This window comes from Microtus pennsylvanicus, chromosome 2 (genome assembly GCF_037038515.1).
Source record: "Microtus pennsylvanicus isolate mMicPen1 chromosome 2, mMicPen1.hap1, whole genome shotgun sequence".
Classification (NCBI taxonomy): Eukaryota; Metazoa; Chordata; class Mammalia; order Rodentia; family Cricetidae; genus Microtus; species Microtus pennsylvanicus.
Genome location: NC_134580.1, coordinates 47492379 through 47516916, shown reverse-complemented (window position 1 = coordinate 47516916; position 24538 = coordinate 47492379). Strand labels below are relative to the sequence as shown.

The 24538-nt window shown below is 49.1% G+C and overlaps 1 protein-coding gene across 1 annotated transcript; it reads left to right on the top strand.

The window, feature by feature from the left end:
- The first annotated feature begins 362 nt into the window (after positions 1-362).
- Positions 363-23868, top strand: Fam83a (family with sequence similarity 83 member A). The gene is made up of 4 exons (XM_075963615.1): positions 363-842; positions 7433-7600; positions 9496-9620; positions 23331-23868. Exons 1-4 carry the CDS (start codon positions 363-365, stop codon positions 23866-23868), a joined length of 1311 nt encoding a protein of 436 aa, XP_075819730.1.
- The last annotated feature ends 670 nt before the right edge of the window (positions 23869-24538 follow it).

The following is a 24538-nucleotide window of genomic DNA, read 5'->3' as shown; positions in this document are numbered from 1 at the left end:
AAGTGGGAAAGCCTGCTCGGCCTGCGGCTGAAGCAGAGGAAATATCCCGTGGTTGACTGCCAAGGCGGCGACTGATCCAGCTTCTAGCCTGCGGGCAGGGCGGTGACCTTCCGAGATAAGCCAATCCCTGGGCTGCAGGTGAGGAGCCTTGAGAAGCCTTGTTGGGGCAGTGGGAATCAGTTCTCCAAAATAGGCAAGAGGTGAGGAAGGGATACCGCACGCAGGCCAGTATGGGAAGGAAGCCCAGAGCTTCCTAGAAATACCTAGAGTCCGGTCCCTCCCTGGTATTGTCTCCTGCATTCTCCCCACATCTGGAAGAGCTCCAGGGCTGGCCTCCCCCAACGACTGAGGGGCACAGCAGCATGAGCCGGTCAAGGCATGTGGGCAAGATCCGGAAACGTCTGGAAGATGTCAAGAACCAGTGGATCCGGCCAGCCAGAGCTGACTTTAGCGACAATGAGAGTGCCCGGCTGGCCACAGACGCCCTCTTGGATGGGGGTCCTGAGGCTTATTGGCACACTCTCAACCAGGAAGGAGAGGTAGACTTCCTGTCCTCGGCGGAGGCCCAGTACATCCAGGCCCAGGCCAAGGAGCCCCCCAGTGGCCCAGATCCAGCAGGAGGGGCTGAGGCGGGTTCCAGAGGACTCGACTCCTGCTCTGTACAGTCAGGAACCTACTTCCCCGTGACTTCGGAAGGCAGTGAACCGGCTCTGCTGCACAACTGGACCTTGGCTGAGAAGCCCTACCTGAAGGAAAAGTCCAGTGCCACCGTTTACTTCCAAACGGACAAGCACAACAACATCAGAGATTTGGTCCGCCGCTGCATCTCCCGGGCCAGCCAGGTACCCACGCTGAGTTGGTGTCTGCTTGGTCATGGGCGGGGAACAGGGCTGGTAAAACAGGACGAGGGGCTGCGTCCTGTTCTCACGGTTTGCCCTGGAGCCCAGACCCCTGATCCCTGTTACAGCCTGGATTCTAGACCATTGACGCCCATCCCTGGCACTACAATCTCCTGTGTGGGAAGAGTAAGCTTCTTTGCCTGCTCTCCAGCCCTGGTCTCACCGTCTGTCGCTCAACCCTGAGTCCAATCCGCTGCAGATTCTGCTGTCTCTGGCCTCTGGCTTCAGGGCTCTGTACACGCTACCTGGCTCTTCGCCCTCCCTGATTTTCACTTGGTTCATGCTACTCTTAGCTCTGGGCTTTCAAACGAAGGGTGGAGGTACTTCATTAGGGTATATCCTTGTTCTTTTGTGTCCCCGTCGCGTCCTGTTCCGTGTGTCATCGTGTCCCCGTCCCCGTCCAGTTGTGCCCCCCCCCCCCCCCCCCCCGCGGTTTAGACCTGGCTGCCTACAAGTGACAGGCGGCCCTTGTTTTTGTTTGTTTGTTTTGTTTTGCTTTGCTTTGTTTTTTTCAAGACAGGGTTTCTCTGTTGCCCCGCGGCCCCAGTACCAGGCAGCTCTAAGGGGAAAAAAAGAAAAGAAAAGGTGTGTGGAGAAGGTCAGAGAAACTTTCCTTTTTGCCAGAGGGCCATTGTTTTAATAAGACAGTGAGGTAGACTCAGAAAATTCCTTTAGAACAAGGACCTCGGGCATCAGTGGCAGATGGGGCAGGAGGTATCAGTGCCCTTGGGCACTCATGCCTCCAGTGGCCGCCCCTGTGGGCTGGGGGCTGGGTAGAGGGGGGCTCACTTTCTGGTATCTCTTCTTTCCCACAGGGTTGTAAGTGCCCGCTTCGCTCCTTCCTGAAACTGCAGGGCGGAAAATCTGTCATCCAGGGTTGGGGGTGTGGCTCTGTGGTAGAGTGCTTGTTTAGCATATATGAGGTCCTAAGTTCAATGGATCCCCATATCACTGGTGGGGGAGGGAGTAATCATATTGTTTTGTTGTTCTGTTTTGTTTTTCCAGATTTCTCAGTGTAGTATTGGTTGCCTGGAACTTGTTCTGTAGACCAGGCTGGCCTCGAACTCAGAGACGTCTGCCTGCTCACGCGCCTCTCTCTCTCTCTTTCTCCCTCTCTCCCTTCCTACTCTTGCCCCTACTGTATTAGTCTCTGTCTCATAAAGCATACACTGATATGTAAGTTCACTCGTGGCTGTGGTCCTGGGCTCGGGCCAGGATCCCCTCCCAGGCTCAACACTGTGAAATCTTAAAGTTCTGGGGAGAGCCATCAAGGCTGAGGACCTGGAGAGTTGTGAGGGAACAGAGTTCTGGAAAATTAAATGTCAGTGGGTGGAGCCACTGTGTGGCAGAACTGCTTGGAGACTGTATTTCATGATGGCATCGGCAGTTGGGAGATAGGTGCTGGGAGCCTGGGAAGCCTAGGGCTGCCCTGTGACACCTCAGACAAGTGCCTTGACCTCTTGGGGCTCAGCTGCCATGCTGAACTGATATCCCTTTGGCCTGTCACTGAGTGTGCTGCCTCTGTTCTCTTGGGCGACTGCTGGTGCTCTCCTAAGGGAGGGACTTGTGTGCAGGGAATCCTCAGCCTCAGCACCGGCTTCAGGGCCAGTGCAGCACCCTGGAAAGAAACCACAGCTCGCTGGGAACACCAGCTCTCTGTTTGAGTCTCTCTACTGCCTTCCTTCCTTCTCCCCACCTGACAGAATCTCTCTGCTTTCTGAGACCCAAGCCCCACTAATGTTCTTTGTATGACACAGTGCGTTATGGATCTTAGGAAACTTGATTATCATCCAGAAGTGTGAACTTCCAGGTCCTCTTAACTGGTTGAGGGGCCTGGATCCTCTAGAGTGAGTGATGGTGACCTCTTTGGCTGGGTTCTCCTAAATGTCCCTGTTGGCCTGCGGCTCCCTAGGCTTCACTCATACTTAGTGCCTTCCTGTGGCTGTTTTTGTGATATCCTTCACACATGCAAAGCTCACGTGAGCACACAAGCACACATTTCAACACACACACACACACACATGAAGGCTCAGGAGTAGCCTATTCCCACAGAGATGATGGCAGAGATGGCTAGATCTCTCTCTCTCTCTCTCTCTCTCTCTCTCTCTCTCTCTCTCACACACACACACACACACACACACAAAGATAGAGAAGGAGGAGGAGGAGGAGAAGAAGAAGAAGGAGGAGGAGGAGGAGGAGGAGGAGAAGAGGAGGAGGAGGAGGAGGAGGAAGGCGGCAGTGGCTCAGGGGTGATGGCAGAGCTGGATAGATAGATGATGGACAGACTATCATAGAAGCAGAATAAGAACAGGGAAGAAAACTGGGTTTGGGTTCTGCCATCTCCTGTAACTGCAGCCCTGAGAGGAAAGGGAGACAGGCTGAGGCACATCCCACTCTAGAGCATTCCCCATCCTAAGAAGCAGGACCCGCCCTCCTTCCTTCCCTTTCTGCTGAATTCCTTCATTCTACCCAGCCCGGTGCAGCAAAGCAAAGCTGAGATCTCCTCACCTTGAGGAAGTCCCTGTCAGCTGCCTCCCGCTGTGGGAGAGGACTGGAGTGTGCCAGGGGTCAAGCGGCAGGTGGGGCTCAGTGTCTGGGAGACAGTGACTAAGGCAGGGTGCTGAGAAGAGGTGGCCTCTGAGCGTCAAAGGCTGAGTAACAGTTTTCCAGGAGAGAAGGAAGGGAGAATTCCAGGCAGAGAGAAGTTAGGTGCAAAGGTCAGGAGGGTCAGAGGTGGTATATGTGTCCTGGAGGTGGGGAGATACCACCCTGTGGGACCTCAAGGAGTTGGGAAGGGACAAGGATGGGGGCTGCAAGGCCAGCAACTGTATTGTGCCTTGTTGGGCGGAAGAGTGAGAATAGCAATTTCCAGGCTCGGTCACAAGTCCCTGAGGGTCCCTGGGGACGTTGCAGTGGTTCTGTGATGCTCTGTCCTTTCTAGGTACTTACCTGTGTGAAAAAAAAAAAACAGGATTTTTTTTCCCTGCTGTAGAATCTTATGTAGCTTCTGATGGTCCTGTTTCTACCCTGCAAGCACCAGGATGACAGGAGGGTACCACCACACCCAGTTCATGCACTGCTAGAAATTGAACACCGGTCTTCGTATATACACTAAGCAATCACTCTATCAATGGAGCTACACCTTAATCCCACCCCCGAAAGATTATTTTCTATGCTTCCACTCACAGGGCTGTGCAGCAGGCTGAGGCAGGGGATTGGAGAAGCTACGGAGCTCTGGGGAGGCATTCATAGATTAGCAAAAATGTAGAGCATCAGGGCTGGGGGCTGCTTAGCGCATGTGAGGTCCTCGCGTTGGCCCCCAGCAATTCACACAAACATACAGCAGATGAGGAGCAAGGTCATGCTGCCCTCCAACGCTCTTGAAAATAGTTATTTCCTGAAACCTGTTGTTTAATTTTTATTTTTATTTTATTTATTTATTTTTGTTTTTTGAGACAGGATTTCTCTGTAGCTTTGGAGCCTGTCCTGGAACTAGCTCTTGTAGAACAGGCTGGTCTTGAACTCACAGATATCTGCCTGCCTCTGCCTCCCGAGTGCTGGGATTAAAGGCATGCGCCCCTGCCACCCAGTGACAGAAGTTCTTGACAATCACAGATAGTTGGTAACAATGCAAGAAGACACTCTGTGTAAGTTCAGGACCAGCAGGTAAACTGAGGCAGAGATAAAATAGGGTTGTGTTCCTGACAGGAAAACAGAACTAGAATGTTTCTTTTAATTCTAGAATATTCCCTTTTTATCCCTCCGTCCCTCAGGTTATCACTGATGTACACAGACAGACAGTTGGACAAAAGGAGAATCATGGAGCAGGATGAGGACACGGGTTTCCAGGATGGGGTGTGGGTAGCTCTGATCACATCCCAGCCTGTGGCTGTGAAAAGCTGTCTGCACCCCTGGCTCCTCCGGGAAGCTGGGGGACTGGTCAAGTTGAGGAAGTCACATGAGACAAGCCTGTGGCTAATAGTAGAGGCTCAGCAAACCTTTGCTGTTGTTAATGATCTGCCAAAGGCAAGCTCCCCAAAAGAGCCCAGGAAAGTCAGAGCACAGAGCGGTGCTGAGGGTCCCTGGTGTCTATCTGCAACCAGCTCTGACCCCACCATCATCACCTCCCACCCCCGCCCTTCCACAGGTGAAGGATTTCCAGCCTGAGGACCTCCCAGAGCCAGGAATTGGGGTCCACACTGGTTGGAGCAGGCACTGCACCGTCTGACTTGTATAAATACCTTCTATGTCTTCAACGATGCAGGTTTCTGGAGCCAACCTGCAAGGCTTTGCTTCCAACACATCCTCCTCCTTTAGCACAGGGCTGCACAAGGGGGCTTCCTTCTCTTTTCTGCTAACCTCATGGAGCTGTAATAATCCATCTCCGTTGCCCCGTCCCTGGCACAGATACCCACATCAGCTAAGTAGTCATCCCCACACACGGCCCAGTCACCTCCTTGGCTCACTAATGAGATGACGTGTTCTCTTTCTCTGCTACCTCCCAGTTGTGGATGCTTTCAAAACAAACAACAGAAAATCCATCGTCACAGGGCATACTGACACAGGCTTGTAATCCCAGCCCATGGAGGCTGACGTGGAAAGACTGCAGGTCAGTGCTTGTCTTGGCTGCACGGTGGGGCTCAAAGCAAGAAGAAATAAAACACACACACACACACCCATACGATATATATGCGTATTGTGGGTAAGACGATGGAACAACATTGTTATGTCTATGTTAGTTACTTGTCTCAATGCTCTGACAAAATATCAAATAGAAACAAGTCCTAAACATTCTACAACTTCCCCAAACTCACCCCAACCTGGCGTCAGAGCCTGTGGGGGCAATTCCCTGGCAAACAGCAACACCTAATGTTGAAGAAGAAGCTCTCCATACCCCTGTTGTCATGACTACCAGTTTGGCTTAATCTGTCTGTGACGTTCATCTGACAGTCATAGTGGAAGATGAGGATTGGGGTTATTTTGCTCTTCTTTTTTACTTTGTTCATTGCTAACACATTTGTTGAGTACTTATTATTCAACCAGCCTTACTTCAGACCACACAGGTGCCACTGTGTCTTGCAGTTTTAACACCATCATCAGGATTATCTTTTTAAATGGCTTCCTAATAATGGAATTGCCACTACACCACAACTTAGGTATTAGGAAGGGAATGAAGAAGTCCAACAAAGGAGAAGATCTGTTGACATCCTTTGTGGAAAGGTCAGAGGTAGCTTGGCACAGAGGTATACCCCTATAGTCCCAACCTCAGGGGGCTGAGACAGGAGGACGGATTTGGCTTCAGGTATGGCTGGAAGCAGGTGTTTGGGTGCTACCGAGGATCCATGCCCACTGCCTGAGCTTGCTTTCTCCTGGCTGGCTTCATTTTCATGCATGCTTCCCACAAGAGGCCAGAGTCTGTAGTGTACCAGCTATGAGTTAAAGCAAGTAAGCGGAGGAGGAAACAAACAAATAAATCCCTCCTTTTCTCAAGAGCTCCAACAAAAGACCTAGACCTAGACCAGCGTTCATTAGAACAGTGGATAGCGTGACCATCTCTGGACCGCCCTCTGTGGTCAGGAAGGAATGTGGTCCTCTCATTGCTCTGGCCTTGGTCTCAGGTTCTGCCCATGACCAGTGATTACCAGTAGCTCCATTTGAATCGCATTGGTAGAGAGGGAAGGTGATCCCTTCATGTCTAACTGGGGTACTGCTGACAGAAGGAGGAGGAACAGGAATTTGGCAGGCAGGAACCCTTCCTTTGTGGGATGTTTCAGCAAAGTTCTAAAGAGACTGACGATGCAGAGGCTTCTGGGAGACCAAGATTCCTTCATCCCATTGGGGCAGCTCTCTCTGATCTAGTTTAAGTATGGTTCTTTCACACGGGATTTTGTTGTATATGAAGTGAGGACTCTTGGGGAGGGGAGCACTTACGGGACAGTGAGATCGCTCAGCAGGTAAAAGGGGTTGCTGCCAAGCCAAGGAATTGGGAACCACGTAATAGATGGAGAGAATCAACTCAACAAGTTGTCTACATACACACAGTGGCACGCTTGCATACACACATAGCAAGTGAGAGCGAGAGCGAGCGAGAGAGAGAGAGAAGGAAGGAGAAACAGAAATAAAGGAAATCATAAAGAGATTAAGAACATTTGAAAAGCAGTGGTCATATGTGCCGTCTACCTCCAAATGGTTGAGACTACCCAATGTTCTTCTTTCTCTCCTCTAAGCCTGTTGAGTTGCTGGTTTGTTTTTCTTTCACCTCCCTCCTCCCCTCCCAGCTTTTCCCCTCAGCACTTCTCGCTCCGACATAAGCACAGAGACATGTGCCTAGGTCAGTATGGTTGGCCAAGATGGGGCAGGACCTCCACTTAGGCTCACCCTTCCCGTCCCTCTGATCCTGCCAATCAGTCCCTCCCCTATTCCATCCTGCCCCTCCAGCTCCCTGAGACCCACCGGGATTTAGGAGGTTTGACTGAGTCCTGATATTGCTGGCCTGACTTCTCTAGTAATGGAGTCCTCTCTCCCTGGCCCAGGTCCTGGCCATCCTGATGGATGTGTTCACAGACGTGGAGATCTTCTGTGACATCCTAGAGGCAGCCAACAAGCGAGGGGTATTCGTCTGTGTGCTGCTGGACCAGGGAGGAGTGAGGCTCTTCCAGGAGATGTGTGATAAAGTCCAGATCTCTGATACTCATCTCAAGGTAGGGGGCCAGTGACAGTTGTAATGGATGCCCTGTGTCCATCAGATAGGACGGTGTTAGCTCATGCCCCATCTCCATATCTCAAGAAGGCTTACTTCTTGCTCAAGTTTCTATATAGGCCATCTAGTCCTCTTCGGTCTTATACTCTACTCTAAAGTGTATGGGGTTGAGAAAGAAGACCGGAGAATTCTGAAGGATATTACTAGGCCCTGACCTGGATGAGGTGTTCATCATTTCTGTCAATAATCCTTTGAACTGGAAGGAATGGATGTATAGGGCCTGAGGTGTTTCAGGGCACCATGACTAGCCAGTAAAGAGGCTACATTTTTCTCTCTTCCTTTCAGCTTCGGAAACAAAGTTTATATGCTTCATAGCCCAGGGCAACACCGAGGACCAGGAGGATGTGTCTTGAACTCTCTGAACCCGCCAGAAAGTTGATGCTCTTAGTTTAACTAGATCCTCCCCTAGATACACACATACGTACTTCCCTCTCCTGGCAGGAGAAACACGGAGATAAGAATTTAATTAGCCATGCAAATTTGAGAGCATTGAATCGAGGTCAAAAGGAAAACCAGCCACAACTTTCATGAATAGGTTCTGGCTGAACAGCTGAAGGATGATCCTCTGGGTTCCTCTTATATCCCCCTCTCAACTCAGACACATCAGCCTCCAAAATACCGCCCCCACCATACACACACTGCCTGGGAGGCAACTTAGTTCTGGGATTCCTCCTGATACCACTCTCTACAACCAGGGTTTGCCCGATCTTTCCTGGGTCTCTACTCCTTAACAAAAGGCCATTATAATAGATTGAGAGTTCATGCAGGCCTTGCCTTCATGGGCCACACCTGCAGAGCAGTGGCTATGTCCTCTTGCCACTAAGATGCTGGGAGGAGCTTCTAGAGGCACTGGAGTGCCCTTCCTGGAGATTGGAGGCCATAGACAGGCATTGGTGGGGTCCTGGCAGTATTCCACAACCCTTGGCCATAAACCTAAAGGAAATCCCCACGCTTTCCCTGCTTTGACGTTTATAAAGTCTTCCATGGGATCCAGCTGAGGCATGGACACTAGATGCTGCCAGGGAGACAAGATACAAACAGAGTTAAGATTGCGGTCGTGGACACGCCTTTTCTCCAAATGGTCCAGTGTCCACGGTGGCCTTCACAGCACTGCCTCCTCTTGCTATACGGGGCCAGCTCTCTGCCAGCTTAGTAAGGAACTCACGCCACTAAAGCCACCTATGGACTTGTTCCTTGATAATTCAAACCCTTTGTGGTCCGTGAAGGCCTAGACTAGGGCTCCTTGGTCATCTTTCTTTTATTTGCTTTCTTATTTTTTTGTTGGAATTCCGTTTTTCCCCCATTTACCATCTATTGTCAGAGCAATGGGGAGGGGACTTAGAAAACTAGGCCAACAAAAAATGTAAATAATACAAAATCTCTCCAAGCTTAGATAAAATCTTGGTGAACATCCTTCCAATTTCCTATGCAAATTGTCTCGGCGTGTTTGGGTTGCTATAGCAGACTGTCGTAGACTGGGTGTCCTAGAAACAACTAAGATTTATTTCTCACTGTTCTGGAGGCAGAAAAATCTAAGATCAAGATGTCTACAAATTCAGTGTTTGGTGAGGCTCTCTGCCTTGTTTGTAAATGCCTGTCTCGTTGTGTCTTCTTCATATGGCATACAGAATGGGGAACTCTCCAGTCTGTTACAGCGGACACTAATCCCTTTACGAAGCTTCATCTTTAGGAGCCAATTACCTCCCAAAGGCCGTGGAACCACTGCATTGGAGATTAGGTTTCAACATAGAATGGGGGGACTTGTTCTGTCATAGCCCACATGTTTATCAATAAACACATAGCTAATAAATGTCACCTTCACTTTGCCTCCCACAGAACATTTCCATCCGGAGTGTGGAAGGGGAGGTGTATTGTGCCAAGTCAGGCAGGAAATTTGCCGGCCAAATCCAAGAGAAATTCATCATCTCAGACTGGAGATTTGTCTTATCTGGATCATACAGGTGAGTACTGGTTTCAGCGGCTATCACGGCTTCCTGGCAGCGAAGGGCTGAGTGGTACCAGCTGAACCCCAACTGCTCCCAGGGTATATATCTTCTCCCTGTCCCAGAGTTCATCAAATAAATGGAGCAAGAAGTGAGAAATGGGGCCCCTTCCTGGTCCTGAAACCAGACACAGAATTCTCTTTTTACCACTCAAGTCTCTTGGGAATTGTTATAAAGCCATGGATTTGTTGTGTGTTGTTCGACATGATCCGTTTTGCTTTTATTTTTATTTTATGTTGTATGTGTGAGTGCACACGCATGTGTATCATGGGGGGGACTATTTGTAGAGGTCGGAGGTTGCTTTGTCTTCTTCCTGGCTCTCCCCCTGATCTTCTGAGACAGTGTTTCTCACCACGGTTACACTGGTGAGCTTCCTGACTTTGCCTTCCCTGGGTTGGTTTACTGACATATGGGACCACACCTGGCTTTTCCACATGGGTACTAGGGACCCTGAATGAGGCCTTCATTGCTTACACAGTGGGCTGTTCACTAACTGAACCATCTCCACATGGGTGCTAGGGACCCTGAATGAGGCCCTCATTGCTTACACAGTGGGCTGTTCACTAATTGGACATCTCCCCATCCTCTAACCTTTTATGATTTCAGGGCAACCAATGTATTGAGATTTATTGATTCACACACAGTTCACCTACTTAAATGTGCAGTTTGGTTCTCCTTAGCTTATTTACAGTGTTGCTTAACCATCGTCACCACAGTCAATTACTGTCACAAAATGCCCGTTCCTATTGGCAGTCGCTGCCTTGTTCCTTCAGCACTGTTAGTAACTGGTTCACTAGGCAACCACAGATCTACTTCCTGTTTCAGTGACTTGGTCTCACCTAGACTTTTTGTATAAAAAAAAAAATGTATTTGGCCTCCTGTGACGGGTTTCTTTCACTAAGCATAGTGGGTTTTTTTATTTGTTTTTTTTTTGTTGTTGTTTGTTTGTTTTCTTTTTTTCGAGACAGGGTTTCTCTGTAGCTTTGGCGCCTGTCCTGGAACTAGCTCTGTAGACCAGGCTGGCCTCGAACTCACAGAGATCTGCCTGCTTCTGCCTCCTGAGTGCTGGGATTAAAGGCATGTGCCACCACCGTCGAGCTCAAATTGTACTTTTTATGGCATTGATGTCACTAATTTTTGCATGGCATCTCAATCTATTTGTGTAGTTATAACAAAAATGCCATAGGCTGGGTAGCATATGAATACTATAAATTTAGTCCTGAAGGCTGGGAAATCCAGGGTAAAACTGGTAACCAATGTAGTGCCCAACAAAGGCCTATTTCTTGGCTCTAAGACATTGTCTTTTTTTTTGTTGTTGTTTTTTGTTTTTTGAGACAGGGTTTCTCTGTGGTTTTGGAGCCTGTCCTGGAACTAGCTCTTGTAGACCAGGCTGGTCTCGAACTCACAGAGATCCGCCTGCCTCTGCCTCCCGAGTGCTGGGATTAAAGGCGTGCGCCACCACCGCCCGGCTGACATTGTCTTTTTATAAGTAGTCCTTGATATTTGTCATCTAGAGAAAACCTCAAAAGATCAGAAACTGATTCTTTACTGAGAAGACCTTGGAGTACCACCCAGAAGATTTGTGTTCCATCTCATCTTCAGGCAGCCGATTGTAGAGCAAAGGGGAACAAAATCCGTCACTCACAGTTAGTCTTCCCCATCATAGCGTCTGCCCCTCTGCTCAAGTGGTCCACCTTGTCTCTGAGATTCCGCCTCTTCTCACCAGCATCTCTCTATACAGTGGGAAGGAAGTCTCCCAGATATCAAGGCCACCGAGACTTTTATTCCGCTTGGGCCTGGTGTTTAGTACTTAGACTGAAGGTTAACTCAGGAACAACATATTAGCAGGGTGTGGGTGCTAAGCTACAGGTAGATTCCTTCCTACACAGCGAAGTATAAATGTGCTTTTATAATACATACTAGGAAATGCCCATAGCATTCTTACTAAGAAAAGCTGCTCACACCCCCCCCCCCCCCCACACACACACACAGCAAAAGGGAAAAGAGAGCTCTCTGGAGTCTTTTTGTAAAGACTCGCCTCTATTGGTTACTGAGCAAGTTCTCTGAAGTCATTTTTGTAGGGACACACCTCTGTTGGTTACTGAGCAAGCTCTACATAGTTTGTGTTTGTTTTCTTCTTTGTTTTGTTTTGTTTTGTTTTGGTAAGGGCATGCCTCTATTGGTTACTGAGCAAGCTCCCTGTATCATTGCTGTAAGGACATGCCACCATTGGTTACTTTCCTTTTCTGTATGCATAACAGCTGGTGGGTAGGTTCATCAACTCTCTTGCTACTGGGACCAAAGACAAAGAGGCCTAAGAGAGGGAAGGCTTGTTCTGGCTCACAGTCAAGGGAAGCCACAGCTGCAGGGCTTGAGGCACCTGGTCACAGTGCACGCACAGCCTAGAAGCAGGGAGTTATGAATGCTGACAGCTGTCCTTCTCCTTTTTCTGTACCCCAGGAACATAAAGGCGCCACCACAGCTAAGGTGGACCGTCCCACCTCCATTAACCTCGTTCAGCTAACACCTCCCAGGCTTGACCACGGTCTTGCATCTTGTGGGATTCACTGTCCTGTCAAGCTAACATTAGCCTTCATGGGATAGGGACGGAGATAGATGCTCACGTTAAATGCAGGGCAGGGATGTAATCCCTTAATGGCTGACCCCTCCCCAGCAACTGCCTTTCTAGCTTGGCCCCAATTTCTAAAGGCTCCACAACCTCCCAAAATAATGCCACCATCTGGGGACCAGAATTCCAACAGAGGAGGTCCTGGAAGGCATTTCCGATTCAAACCATGAAAGGCACTTAAACCCTTGAGAACTAATCACTGTCTGACACCCCCCACCCCCCACCCCCCACCCCTCACCCCCCACCCCCGGTCTCATTAAGGGTTGGGGTTTTTAACTTGTGAATTCAGGAGAGACATTAACACCGAGTTCTAACACAAACCTCCCTTTTCCCAGATCCTTTGTATTAGCCAGCATTCTTACAGCGAACTATCAGAGGCTACTGTGAAACCAGACAGGAGCCATGTTGTGTTGTTAAGGGGCCATGCTGTTAGATGCTGTTATTAAGGCTACATCTCTTACAAGAATACGTTTCTGTTTCCTAAGCCCAATGTATCCTGAAACAATGTGTGATTCTATGAAAACTTGCTGAAATCTCCTGCACCTGTGAGACATGATTGCCCTTTCGCCTAACGAAAATGTGTCTACCCACAAACCTTCCTGAGGCTCCTTCCATGTCATGTGGTCTTGCTCTTAGCTACTCCACGGGCAGTAGCCTGGGGAGTCCTACATTCCCCCACCTCCACCCCCAGCACTATTCTGTCCAGGTGCTAACAACCAATTATCCTCAGCAGCTGTTCCATATCAACGCTAATCCTTCCCCAAGAAAGGGACTTCAAAACCCAGCGAGGGGCTGCCCTCTGAAAGCCCGGCTTTGGGAGAGGTGGCTGGCTTGCCAGTTCTAAATACAGCTTGCTTGCTTTCCTCAAACAATCATGGAATTGGTTTGGTTTGGTTTGGTTTTTGTTTTTTCCAGGTCTAACTTTATACAGAGAAAAGTTGTATTTGGTTCACAGTTTGGGTAGATTATCTTGGCCCCTGGTGAAGGAGGTAACGGGTAACGGGTGTGAGGGGAAGCCAGAGCTCACATCAGAGACCTGGGCGAGAACCAGAGGAAAGGAGGAGTCACGCTGCTTGTTGATCACTGTTTTAGTCGTGTAGAAGGTCCTTTTGCTTGTGTGCATGTGTGTACCACGGGGTGCCTGGAGCCTCGAGAGGCCAGAAAGGGCATCAGATCCCCTGAACTGGAGTTAAAGGTAGCTGTGAGCCACCATGTGGTCCTCTGGGAAAGCGTCCAGTGCCATTTCTCCAGCTTGCCCACGATAACTCCCAGTTACCTAAGGTTCTCTCCTTAAGCCCCACCTCCTGTAGTTTGTTCCCTGCTATAATATCAGTCTGCGGAGCAAGCAGTCCTTAACGCATGCGTCTTTGGCAGACATATCCAAACTATACCTCAAATGTTTAAATTTTCTGTTATATTTAGACAGTTGCCCTTGATTCAAAAATATGCCTAAAGTAAGGAAGGCGTCTGTAGTTGGGCTCTTTATTCCTAGTATTAGTAGTAGTACATTAAAATTCACATAACGTGAAATTAATCATTTCAAAATGTTTGACTCAGTGGCGTTTATTAGAGTCATAACCCTGCACAATCATCACCATTTAGTTATGAAATTTTTTCATCACCCCCCCACAACAAAACTCCATACCCGTTAAGAAATCACTCTCATTTCCCTTCCTCCCCAGCCCTAGTGGCCACTAGGCTGTATTTTGTATGAATTTACTTCTCTAGGCATTTTATAAATGAGCCAGGCACTACATGGTATTTTGTGACTGGTTCTTTTTATTTAACACAGTGTTTTGGGGATTCTACCAGCTGTGACGTGCCTCGGTGTGTTACCCCTCTTAGAGCTGAGCAGCGTTCCACCGTGTGAATGTACCACAGCTTGCTCGACCATTCGCCCTCTCACAGGGATGTCCCTGTCCCCAGCATCTAATGGCAGAAGGTCTGGAAGTCTCACTCTCTGGTCCTTTCCTTTTCCAACCGGGGCTCCGTGGAAGCTGAGGTGATTTAGCTAATGGCTGAAGAGTTGACAGTTACTCTAACCTAAAATAGAAATAGAGAAAGCACAAAAAAAAATGTGCTTTTTAGAACCCATCAGCGGCTCTCCTTCCGCATGACCAGTTATTGCAGGGATGATGAAGAAGATGGTCCTGAAAGCATTGTGTCCCACCAGAGGTCCCTCGCTGGGGGAGAGGCAGGATGAAGCTACGGTACCAGAGAAGGGTCTCACCCCCCAGAAAGTTCTGATTATCTATCTTACTATTGAATCATCTGTGTAAGCAAGGGCACAGGGAAACCCCTGAAGTAGACTTCTCTGTTTATTGGGTTTAGTGGGTCAAACTGCCAAGACTGTCTCTCCTTGTCTCTCTCTGTGTGTGTGTGTGTGTGTGTGTGTGTGTGTGTGTGTGTGTGTGTGTGTGTGCTCGCAGGTGTTAGGGGAGTGGGGTACAGGCCAGCATAGCCTGGAGGTGGCCTGGGGACTTGGATCTGTTGCAGGCTTGCTTGAGTTCATTGCTGGAGGTCATTGTCGGCAGGGCACAGACAAGGGAAGTAATGACTTTTTCCAACAGACACCAGCTTCCCACGGTTTCTGGGGAATGCTGAGTTTAGATTTTGTTGATCTGCTAGCGGTCCTCTGTTTACCCAGACAGGGTCCAGCCTAAGCTGAACTCAGACCATCAGGGGTTGCCCTTGTCACCAGCACTGTACTGGGGCCCTCTTTGAATCTAACAATCTGCATACTTCCTGGATTTTGTTTCATCTTTTCTATAAAATGTCACCAGGACTAGCAAAAGAGGTGGGAAGAAACAAAGAATTTTTTTCTCGCCCCAGTTCTAGCCAGAACTGTAAGTAAATTCACCTCCCTTCTCTAATTCCTGTCTGCTGATTTTCTTTCGCTATGACTGCAAGGCACAGACCTCAGATTCCAGACTCTGCTAGCTGGTTTGGGAGAACGGGTCAGGAGTGTGTATTCCTTGCTGGCCCATCAGCCCTGTTGGAATCGTCAGGAATTCCAGCAGCTGCTGGGATCCTGGAATGTTCCCCCATTCAGTGCAATGCTGGCTGTGTATACCTGCGCCTCGTTGATAAACTGGTTAAGGGAAAGGCTCTTCTTTTTCCGACTTGCTCTTCATTTGGAAAAATTCTTTGGTTTTGTGGTTTGTAAACTCTCAGGGTCTGTCCTTTCTCTGTGCAATCGGCACTCATTTGTAAAGAGGTTCGAGAGGACCCAGGGACACCTGGAATGCTTATCGCATAAGGGCCTCTTCTGTTTCGTTTGAAAACTGTGGAGTAAAGATTGCACCCCTGGGACCTTTCAGCCATTTGGGTCTACGTGTGATCTATCTGTTGTTGTGGAATAAAGATTCCGCATCTGGGGCTTAAGTAGCAGTGTGGACAATCTCCCTTGGATTGTAGGGTATTCATTTGAGCTATTTTCCATTTTGATTCTATAAACTTTGTCTTAGTACCTGGCTGGGGCTGGATCTGAGCAGACAGTGAGTTCTGGGTTGATTAACAGATAGCCACTGACAAAAACTTGACCTGCCCTTCAGACTCCTGAGAGTCACTTAATAACCTAAGGATACTTTCTTTTTTTTTTTTTTTTTTTTTTTTTGGTTTTTCGAGACAGGGTTTCTCTGTGGTTTTGGAGCCTGTTCTGGAACTAGCTCTTGTAGACCAGGCTGGTCTCGAACTCACAGAGATCCGCCTGCCTCTGCCTCCCGAGTGCTGGGATTAAAGGCGTGCGCCACCACCGCCCGGCCACTTTCTTTTTTTATTAATTATTATTTTTTCATTTATTTTACATCCCAACCACAGTTTCCTCTCCCTCCTCTCCTCCCGTTCCCTCCCCCTGCCTCCCCTCTGCTTTCCCATCCACTCCCCCTCTGTTCAGAAAGGGGCAGGCCTCCCATGGGTGTCAACAAAGCCTGGCATATCAAGTTGAGGTAGGACTAAGCTCCTCCCTTTGTATTAAGGCTGAGGGAGGTGACCCAGTATGAGGAATAGGTTCCTGAAAGCCAGCCAAAGCGTTAGGGACAGTCCCGTTCCCACTGTTAGGAGTCCCACAAGCAGACCAAACTACATAACTGTCACACACACGTAAGAGGGCCTAGGTCTGTCCCATGCAGGTTCCCCAGCTGTTGATCCAGAGCCTCTGAGCTCCTATGAGTCCCGGTTAGTTGTTTCTGTGGGATCCCTTGGGGGACCCTTTCTTTTGAGCTCACCGTTGGCATGCTGAATTTATGTGATTTGATGTGTTGGTCTGATATGTTTTTCTCTATGATGATTGAGAAAGGCAAAGCTCTGACGCCTTGGAGGCAGAATTGTAAACGCTCTCTACCTGCTCCGGGTGACTCCAGGTGACTGGAGCTGTGGCAGAGCCGTCGGATGTCTGACCCCAGACGGAGTAGCCTCATGAGGAATCTTATTGGGCGAGCCTGTCTCAGTCCTGGATGGAAGGGGCTTCCATATCGGGCGAGCCTGTCTCAGTCCTGGATGGAAGGGGCTTCCATATCTTGTTGCACACAAGGGCCTGATCACCCTGCTCTTTCAGTTACTCTACGCCCTTGGGTGTAAGGATTTCGGGAGACACCTAAAAGGGGCATTTAGCGTGTTGGTGGCACTCTGGGAAGAAGTCCCCACCAAGCAGCATAACTTATTGACCCCAAACGCTTTCCTACCACCAACTTCTTCAGCCATCCTAAGACCCTCACCAAACGGAGCTCAAGACAGCGAAACTTAAATATTAAATAGTCTCCTCCCGATGCTGTGTTTCTTTAGTCTTAATCTTACTAAAGCTGCTATTCTTTTTTATTTATTTTAATTTTTTTCTAAACAGTCCTTTTTATTCAACATACTAATCCCAGTTCCCCCTCCCACTCCTCTCACCCCACCCCTCATCCACTCCTCAGAGAGGGTAAGGCCTCCCACGGGGAGTCAACAAATACTGTCACATCATGTTGAGGCAGGACCAAGGCCTTCCCCCGTATCTAGGCTAAGCAAGGTATCGCTTCATAGGGAATGGGTTCCAAAAAGCCAGTTCAGACACCAGGGCTAAATCCTGGACCCATTGCCAGTGGCCCCTCAAACTACCCAAGTCACACATAAAGTTGCTATTCCTGGTATATCCTATTAAGATGTTTTTTTCATCTATGTGTAGGCATTTTCACATAATTTTTAGACTGTCATTAGGATGTTAAATAATTTTACAAGCTACTCCCTCAGAATGTCTTGTCTTCCTGTTTCTGTTTCTTCTGCATCTCTTCTAAACACCAGTTATTCGGGGCCTCTTAGATCTACCACAAGGATGAGAAAGGATCTAGGAGCATTTGTCCTTAGGAAATGTGGGTGACGAGATCAAAAATAAAACCAAACAAAAATAGATGCTCTTGCTAAAGGGGCTGAGGGACTCTTAACCAAAGGAGATCAGACTGGGCCTGTGCCGTCCTGTGCCGTGCTGGGCCACCGCCTTCAGTGTCAAGGGAAACACAATCTCCACTGATCTTTAGGTTCTCAAAATGTGGACCGTTTCATCCTCTAATCCCCAAACTGGCACTGTGTTCCTTCTGAACTAAGTAGGCTTAATCTTCCGTGTCACATCTTCCCTCAGAAGAATGAGCACTTACGCTTGCTGGCTCATGTTCCTGCTCCGCGCGCTCCCCTCTCGGCTGCTTCCTCAGCCACGCAAAACGGAACAAAGCTCCATTAGGTTGTTGGGAAGATCAAGCAAATGACAAGCTCGGGTACTTGACTGCCTGACAGGGGCTGCACAGAAAGGTTTGTTGAAGACGTTGGTATTAGGGCAGCCATACTGGCTCAGCAAGTAAAGAAAGACACGTTTCACATAAGCCTGAGGACCTCAGTTCCGTTCCTGGAACTCTGAGAGTTGTCCCCTGACCCCCACACAGTGCTGTGACATGTAGAGGCATACACATACATCTCAGCACACACACACATGCGCACACACAGGCACACACATACATCTCAGCACACACACACATGCGCACACACAGGCACACACATATATCTCAGCACACACACATGCACGCACACATGCACACATGCACACACACACACACACACACACTTTTTTATTTAAATGACTCTGATGTTAGATACAGTGGCTCATGCATGCTGTAATCCCAGCACCCAGAGTGCTGAGGCAGGAGAATTGCTATGAGTTCTGGGAAGCGTGGGCTACAGAGTGAGACCCTGTCTCAAAACAAAAACAAACTGGCATGTGCATTCATGTCTGTGCTGGCCTTAGCTCCAGGCAGGGTCTGTTGCAAAGTGAGCTTGTCTCCTCAGCCCAGCACACCTAGGTCTCCCATACGGAGTGATCCGACCTCTCTAATGGGTTCTGGTGAATAAGAAAGAGGCTGTGATTATTATGAGCACACTAACTGAATGACTTGTACAGCATTATTCCTGGAGGCAAGGCCCCTACTTGTGCCTCATCCCTTCTGTGGGGCTTACAGGAAGAAAGTACCAGAGAGCATGGCCAGGTTCCCAGGACAGTGTGCAACAGGGCCAGACAACACCGGACATACGTCCACTGGACCTAACGCTAAGAGCTCTTTCCTAGTGACAGTCTGGGGAAGGGCAGAGTCAGGCTGTTTACTCTGAACCTGTTTGGGCTGTAGAGCAGAGGGCCCGTGAGAGCGGGGCGATTGTGGAGGTCCCCGGGAGTCTCTGGGAACCAGGCTTACTGCTCTGCTTTGGTTAAAGCTGTGGGCTTGATGGTGTGAGCAGGGTCAGATGAGAATCCAGGTAAGGTTGTTTCTGTTTGGGGCACTCGGGACTGAACCCAGGATGTCGTGTGCGCTAACCAAACGCTCTACCGCGGAACTATATCTGCAGCGCGCTTTTTACCATTTATTTATTTATGTTTTGGGTTTTTCCAGACAGGGTTTCTCTGTAGCTTTGAAGCCTGTCCTAGAACTAGCTCTTGTAGACCCAGCTGGCCTCAGATTTACGGAGATCCACCTGCCTTTGCAGGAATTAAAGGCGTGTGCCACCACCGCCCAGCTTTACTTTTTATTTTGAAATGAGGTCAAAATTAACTGCCCAGTCTGACCTTGAACGGTCTTCTTTCCTTCCTCGGCCTTCCAAGGAGCTGAGATGATAAGCCCGTGAAACCAGGTAGGGTTTTAACAAACGCTGAAAACCGTGAACTACTTTTGATTTAGAGAATGTCTTTGGACAGTGTTTGGGATTTTCTCCTCATGGCCACTTATCGCCCAACAGCCGTTCTCCTGGGTATATAGCAAGAGAAACTTGTTCCCATATATGTGGGAGACACACATGGGAAGGCTGACACAGTACTGTGGATGACAGGAGCAACCCAGTGCCTACCTAATCGGTGAACCAGCCAAGGGGACAGTATGCAACAGTCAAAAAGGCCCAGCAAGACGCAACAGTGTGGACACATCCTAGCAATGGAATGATAAAAGAAAAATCCTAAAAGATTGCATATATGTTTAAAAAAAAAACAACTAAAACTAAAATATCTACTTTTTTTTAAATTTTTTTTTCGAGACAGGGTTTCTCTGTAGCTTTTTTTTGGTTCCTGTCCTGGAACTAACTCTTCTAGACCAGGCTGGCCTCGAACTCACAGAGATCTGCCTGCCTCTGCCTCCCGAGTGCTGGGATTAAAGGCGTGCGCCACCACCGCCCGGCTAAAATATCTACTTTTAAGAATAAATAGATGAGCCGGGCGCTGGTGGCACACGCCTTTAATCCCAGCACTTGGGAGGCAGAGGCAGGCGGATCTCTGTGAGGTCGAGACCAGCCTGGTCTACAAGAGCTAGTTCCAGGACAGGCTCCAAAGCTGCAGAGAAACCCTGTCTCGAAAAACCAAAAAATAAAGAAACAAAAAAGAATAAATAGACGCATACAGCATTATTCTAACTATGGACTAGGAAAGCAGGGTTTGGTGGTGTGGTTTGATTATAAAACAGGCTTCTGTTTCAAACATTGATTCCCTATGGTATTGGCGCTGTTTGAGAGGGTTGTAGAAGCCATAGGGGTGGGGCCTAGGTGTTAGAACTGGGCTAACTGGGGTTCACCTTTGAAGGATCTATCTGCTCTGGCTGGCTCTCTCTGCCTCCTAGTCCACCATCATATGAGCATCTCCGCCATGAGTTCCAGCCTCCGTGAACACTGCCATGCCTTCCCTGTGACACACTAACATCCTTGACACCGTGAGCAAAACCAAAGCTTTGTCCCTGGAGCTGTTTCTGAAGGTTTAGGTCACAGCGATGAAACAGAAACCAACACGGATGCTGTACACAGGACACATTCCACTGACCTTTTCCTAGCTCAGGACCCCATGACGAGGCTGCTGGGAGGGCCAGGCCACTAAGTGTGGGTTATGAGCCAGAGCCTAGGCTGGTAAGACTGCTCAGTGGGTAAAACCTAATGACCTGAGTTCTGTCCCCAAAAACCAACCAGTGGAAAGAGAAAACCAGCTCCTGAAAGTTGTCCCGTGACCGTCACATGTGCGCTGTGGCAGGTCCCCGCCTGCACTCATACATGTATCATACACACATGCACAATAATAATAAATAACAAGATTGTAAAGGCAGCGAGTGTGCGTTTCCACAGTGCTAGTAACATTATGTAAAATAGGAGAAGAAATAGATGCGTGAATTAAATGGGCCCTTAACAGGCCAGGAAGGAGAGTGGACTAGCGGACAAAGATTAGGAAGCTTTGCCTTCAGGGCCGAGACTCAGCAAACAGTAAAGGTCATTCCTTCCCCTGGGCTTAATGAGAGAAGTATATGAGCCCAGTGAACACGGAGCACAGTGTGCGGGGACACACAGGGGATGGAGGGGCACGATGGGCCTAAGTTTGGGAGCTGAACCATCCTTTCTCAGGGTCACATATCAGGCATCCTATATATCAGATATTTACATTATGATTCATAACAGCAGCAAAATTATAGTTACAAAGTAGCAATGGAAATAATTTTATGGGGGGACGGGTGTCACTGCAGCATGAGGAACTGTATTAAAGGGTCGCTGCATTAGGAAGGCTGAGAACCACTGGCCTAAGGAGTTCCTAGGGCATCATTGGGCTTGTTTTGTGGAACGAGGTACACACCTATGTGTCTTGATCTTGTCTGAGTCCAAACAACACGTCTAAGCCAAGCCTGATTGATCACCTCCTCCCCTGCCTCCTGGCTGGCCTGCCTGGGCTCACCCTCAGAAGCTTACATCTCCAGCTGTGGGTGCTTCTGGGTGGGAGGAGAGGTTTAATCAAAGCATCCCGATTGTTCCAAAGATTATCCTGGCTTGTGTGAGCCTGTTCACAGTACAGGGAAACGCAGCTGGGGTCTATGGCCAAGGCTGGGCAGCAAGGCAGGCAGGCAGAGGGCTGGGAGCAGAGGCCCTTCCTTGGAAGCCTGTCTCTCCTCAGCCCTGGTACTGCCACACCTTGGGGACTCTGGCTTTTTCTGACTAGCCCCCTGCACTGTTCCCTACCCTAGGGATGGCCCCTTTGAGAAAGTAGCCTTCTCTTGGCAGGGCATCTCTCCTGCCCTCAGCTTCTCAGGAAATCAAAAAGGTTTTCCATCCAAGGTCGAAAAGCACTTGCTAAAATAAGAGAATCATAAAAAATAAGGCATGAATACTTCGAGTATTTCACTTCCACTTCAAACCCCTAAAGCGGGAACCAAGACCTGTCCGCAAAGGTGGCTGTCCCTGGATGTCGGGGGAATTTCTTCCATGAACTGCGGCTGTAGTTACTCAGGTTCCTGTGGGCTCACCCTGCCTTCCACTGTGCACTGTTCCGGAGCAAAATGGACTAAGTCTTCATTCAAGAGCATTCGTTGTTTGATTTTGTTTGGCGGAGTCCTGTGTAGCCCAGCTAGTCTGGAAGGGCACCCTCCTTCCTCAACTTCCTGAACATGCTGAGATAAAAGGCTACTGCCACCTCTCTGGGCCTGAAGGGCAGTTAGATTCTCATGGGAACACATCAGGGCCACCCAACACTCAGTGCCCCCTTTTGCCTGTTTGGGGAGCTATTTTCCTAGCTGATGTCTGTTTGCAGGAGGCAGGTGCCCCATCTTACAGGTGGGAACACTGAAGGCCCCCAATACTGGCTCTACCAGGTGACCTCTCTGAGCAGAATGGAGGTAGAGAGGACTCAGATCACGCTCAGCCATTTTCTTTTTTTCCTTTTTTTTTTTAATTAATTTTATTGAGCTCTACATTTTTCTCTGCTCCCCTTCCCTTCTTCTCCCCTCCCCTTCAACCCTCTCCCATGGTCCCCATGCTCCCAATTTACTCAGGAGATCTTGTCTTTTTCTACTTCCCATGTAGATTAGATCCATTTATGTCTCTCTTAGGGTCTTCATTGTTGTCTAGGTTCTCTGGGATTGTGATTTCTAGGCTAGTTTTCTTTGCTTTATATTTAAAAACCACTTATGAGTGAGTACATATGATATTTGTCTTTCTGGGTCTGAGTTACCTCACTCAATATGATGTTTTCTAGCCCCATCCATTTGCCTGCAAATTTCAAGATGTTGTTATTCAAAGGGGCTGTACCAGCTTGCATTCCCACCAGCAAGGCAGGAGTATTGCCTTTACCCCACAACCTCTCCAGCATAAGTTGTCATCAGTGTTTTTGGTCTTGGCCATTCTTACAGGTGTAAGATGGAATCTCAGAGTTGTTTTAATTTTTTTCTAACCCTTGAGGGGTAGTGCTGTGTGTGTGTGTGTGTGTGTGTGTGTGTGTGTGTGTGTGTGTAGATGGGATAGCTCATTGGGTAGATGTATTGGGGGCATTAGGAACCTTGAAGCCAAAGACTGACTCTGACACCTCAGTGACTCATTTGCAAGCATGTCCTGGTCTCTGGGTCTCAGTGCTGCCATTTGCAAAAAAAAAAAAAAGGGAGACAAAGCTATGCAGGGTTTACATAACCAATTTTCAGGGCTTCTACTCCGTTGAAATGTGCCTGCTTGAGCAGTGGCCGCAGTGAGCGGCTCGGGCAAATCCAACACTGATGCCGTGGTTCTGTCTCCTCCCCCTCCAGTTTCTCTTGGCTCTGTGGACACGTGCACAGGAGCATCCTCTCCAAGTTCACCGGCCAGGCTGTGGAGCTGTTTGATGAAGAGTTCCGACGCCTCTACGCCTCCTCCAAGCCTGTGATGGGCCTGAAGTCCCCAAGGCTAGTGGCCCCGCTCCAGCCCAGCAAGGGTCCGGGAGCCTCCAATGGTCGCCTCAGTGGAAGCAGCGGCTCTGCCAGTGACCGCACCTCTTCCAACCCCTTCAGTAGCCTGTCGGCCCGCAGCAATCCCCTCAACCAGAGTCTATCCGTATCTTCAGGGCCGGCCAGCCCCCTGGCCCCCATCCCACCTGTGGCTCCAAGGCTTCAACCCTATCACAGTCCCCGGAGAGCCGTGGTCCCACAGACCTTCTTGGTCCCCATGAGGCCCCATGAAGGAGCACCTGTTCCCTACAGCACCTTCATGGCCTATAGACCCACGCGGTTGCAGCTGCAGCAGCTCGGCCTGGTACCCAGGGTTACTCACCCCTGGGGGCCTTTTCTACAGGCCTTGCCTCATTTTTGAAGGGTCCTTTTCCCTCATTGCCTTCCTCGGGGGGTGAGAATTCGGCACTGCTGAATTTTCTGATGCAAAGGCTGTGCCTTAGCGACCAATAGGATTGAGCCTGATTCCCTATGAGCTAAAAGCACTGGCTGGGGGGGGAGGGAGGAGGGGAATTATTGCCTACCTCTAATATTCCCTAGCCTGAGACCATCCACTTGACAAACTGTATCAGTTCCTTGATTTTCCTCAGTAGGCCTACCTAGGTAGCCAGCCCCATTCTAGAAGATTCCAGGGAGGCAGTCGAGAGCCCTCAATGACAAAATGTAACTGAGAACCCCTGTCTTCCAGAGGTCATCCTGGACTTTGTATATTGATGTCAACATAGAGCAAACATGGGTAGATGTTTGATCAAAGGGGGCCACTCAAAGACCCAGAGAGGGAAGATGAACAAGCATGAGAACATTCTGGATGTTTCTGGTAGGAAATGCCCCTCCCTGTTAAATGTCTTAAAACTGGAGTTCCCCGGACCTGATGGATTAGTAATGAGACCCCAGAAAGTGTCTGTGATTGTGAGGGGCCCTCTGAAGCTGTACCAGCAGGGATGGGACGACCTGATTCCACAAGGCTTTTTAACAGACTCTGATTCTTGCGTAAGAGAACCCTGGCCCAGAAGGCCTAGAATCCTGGGTTG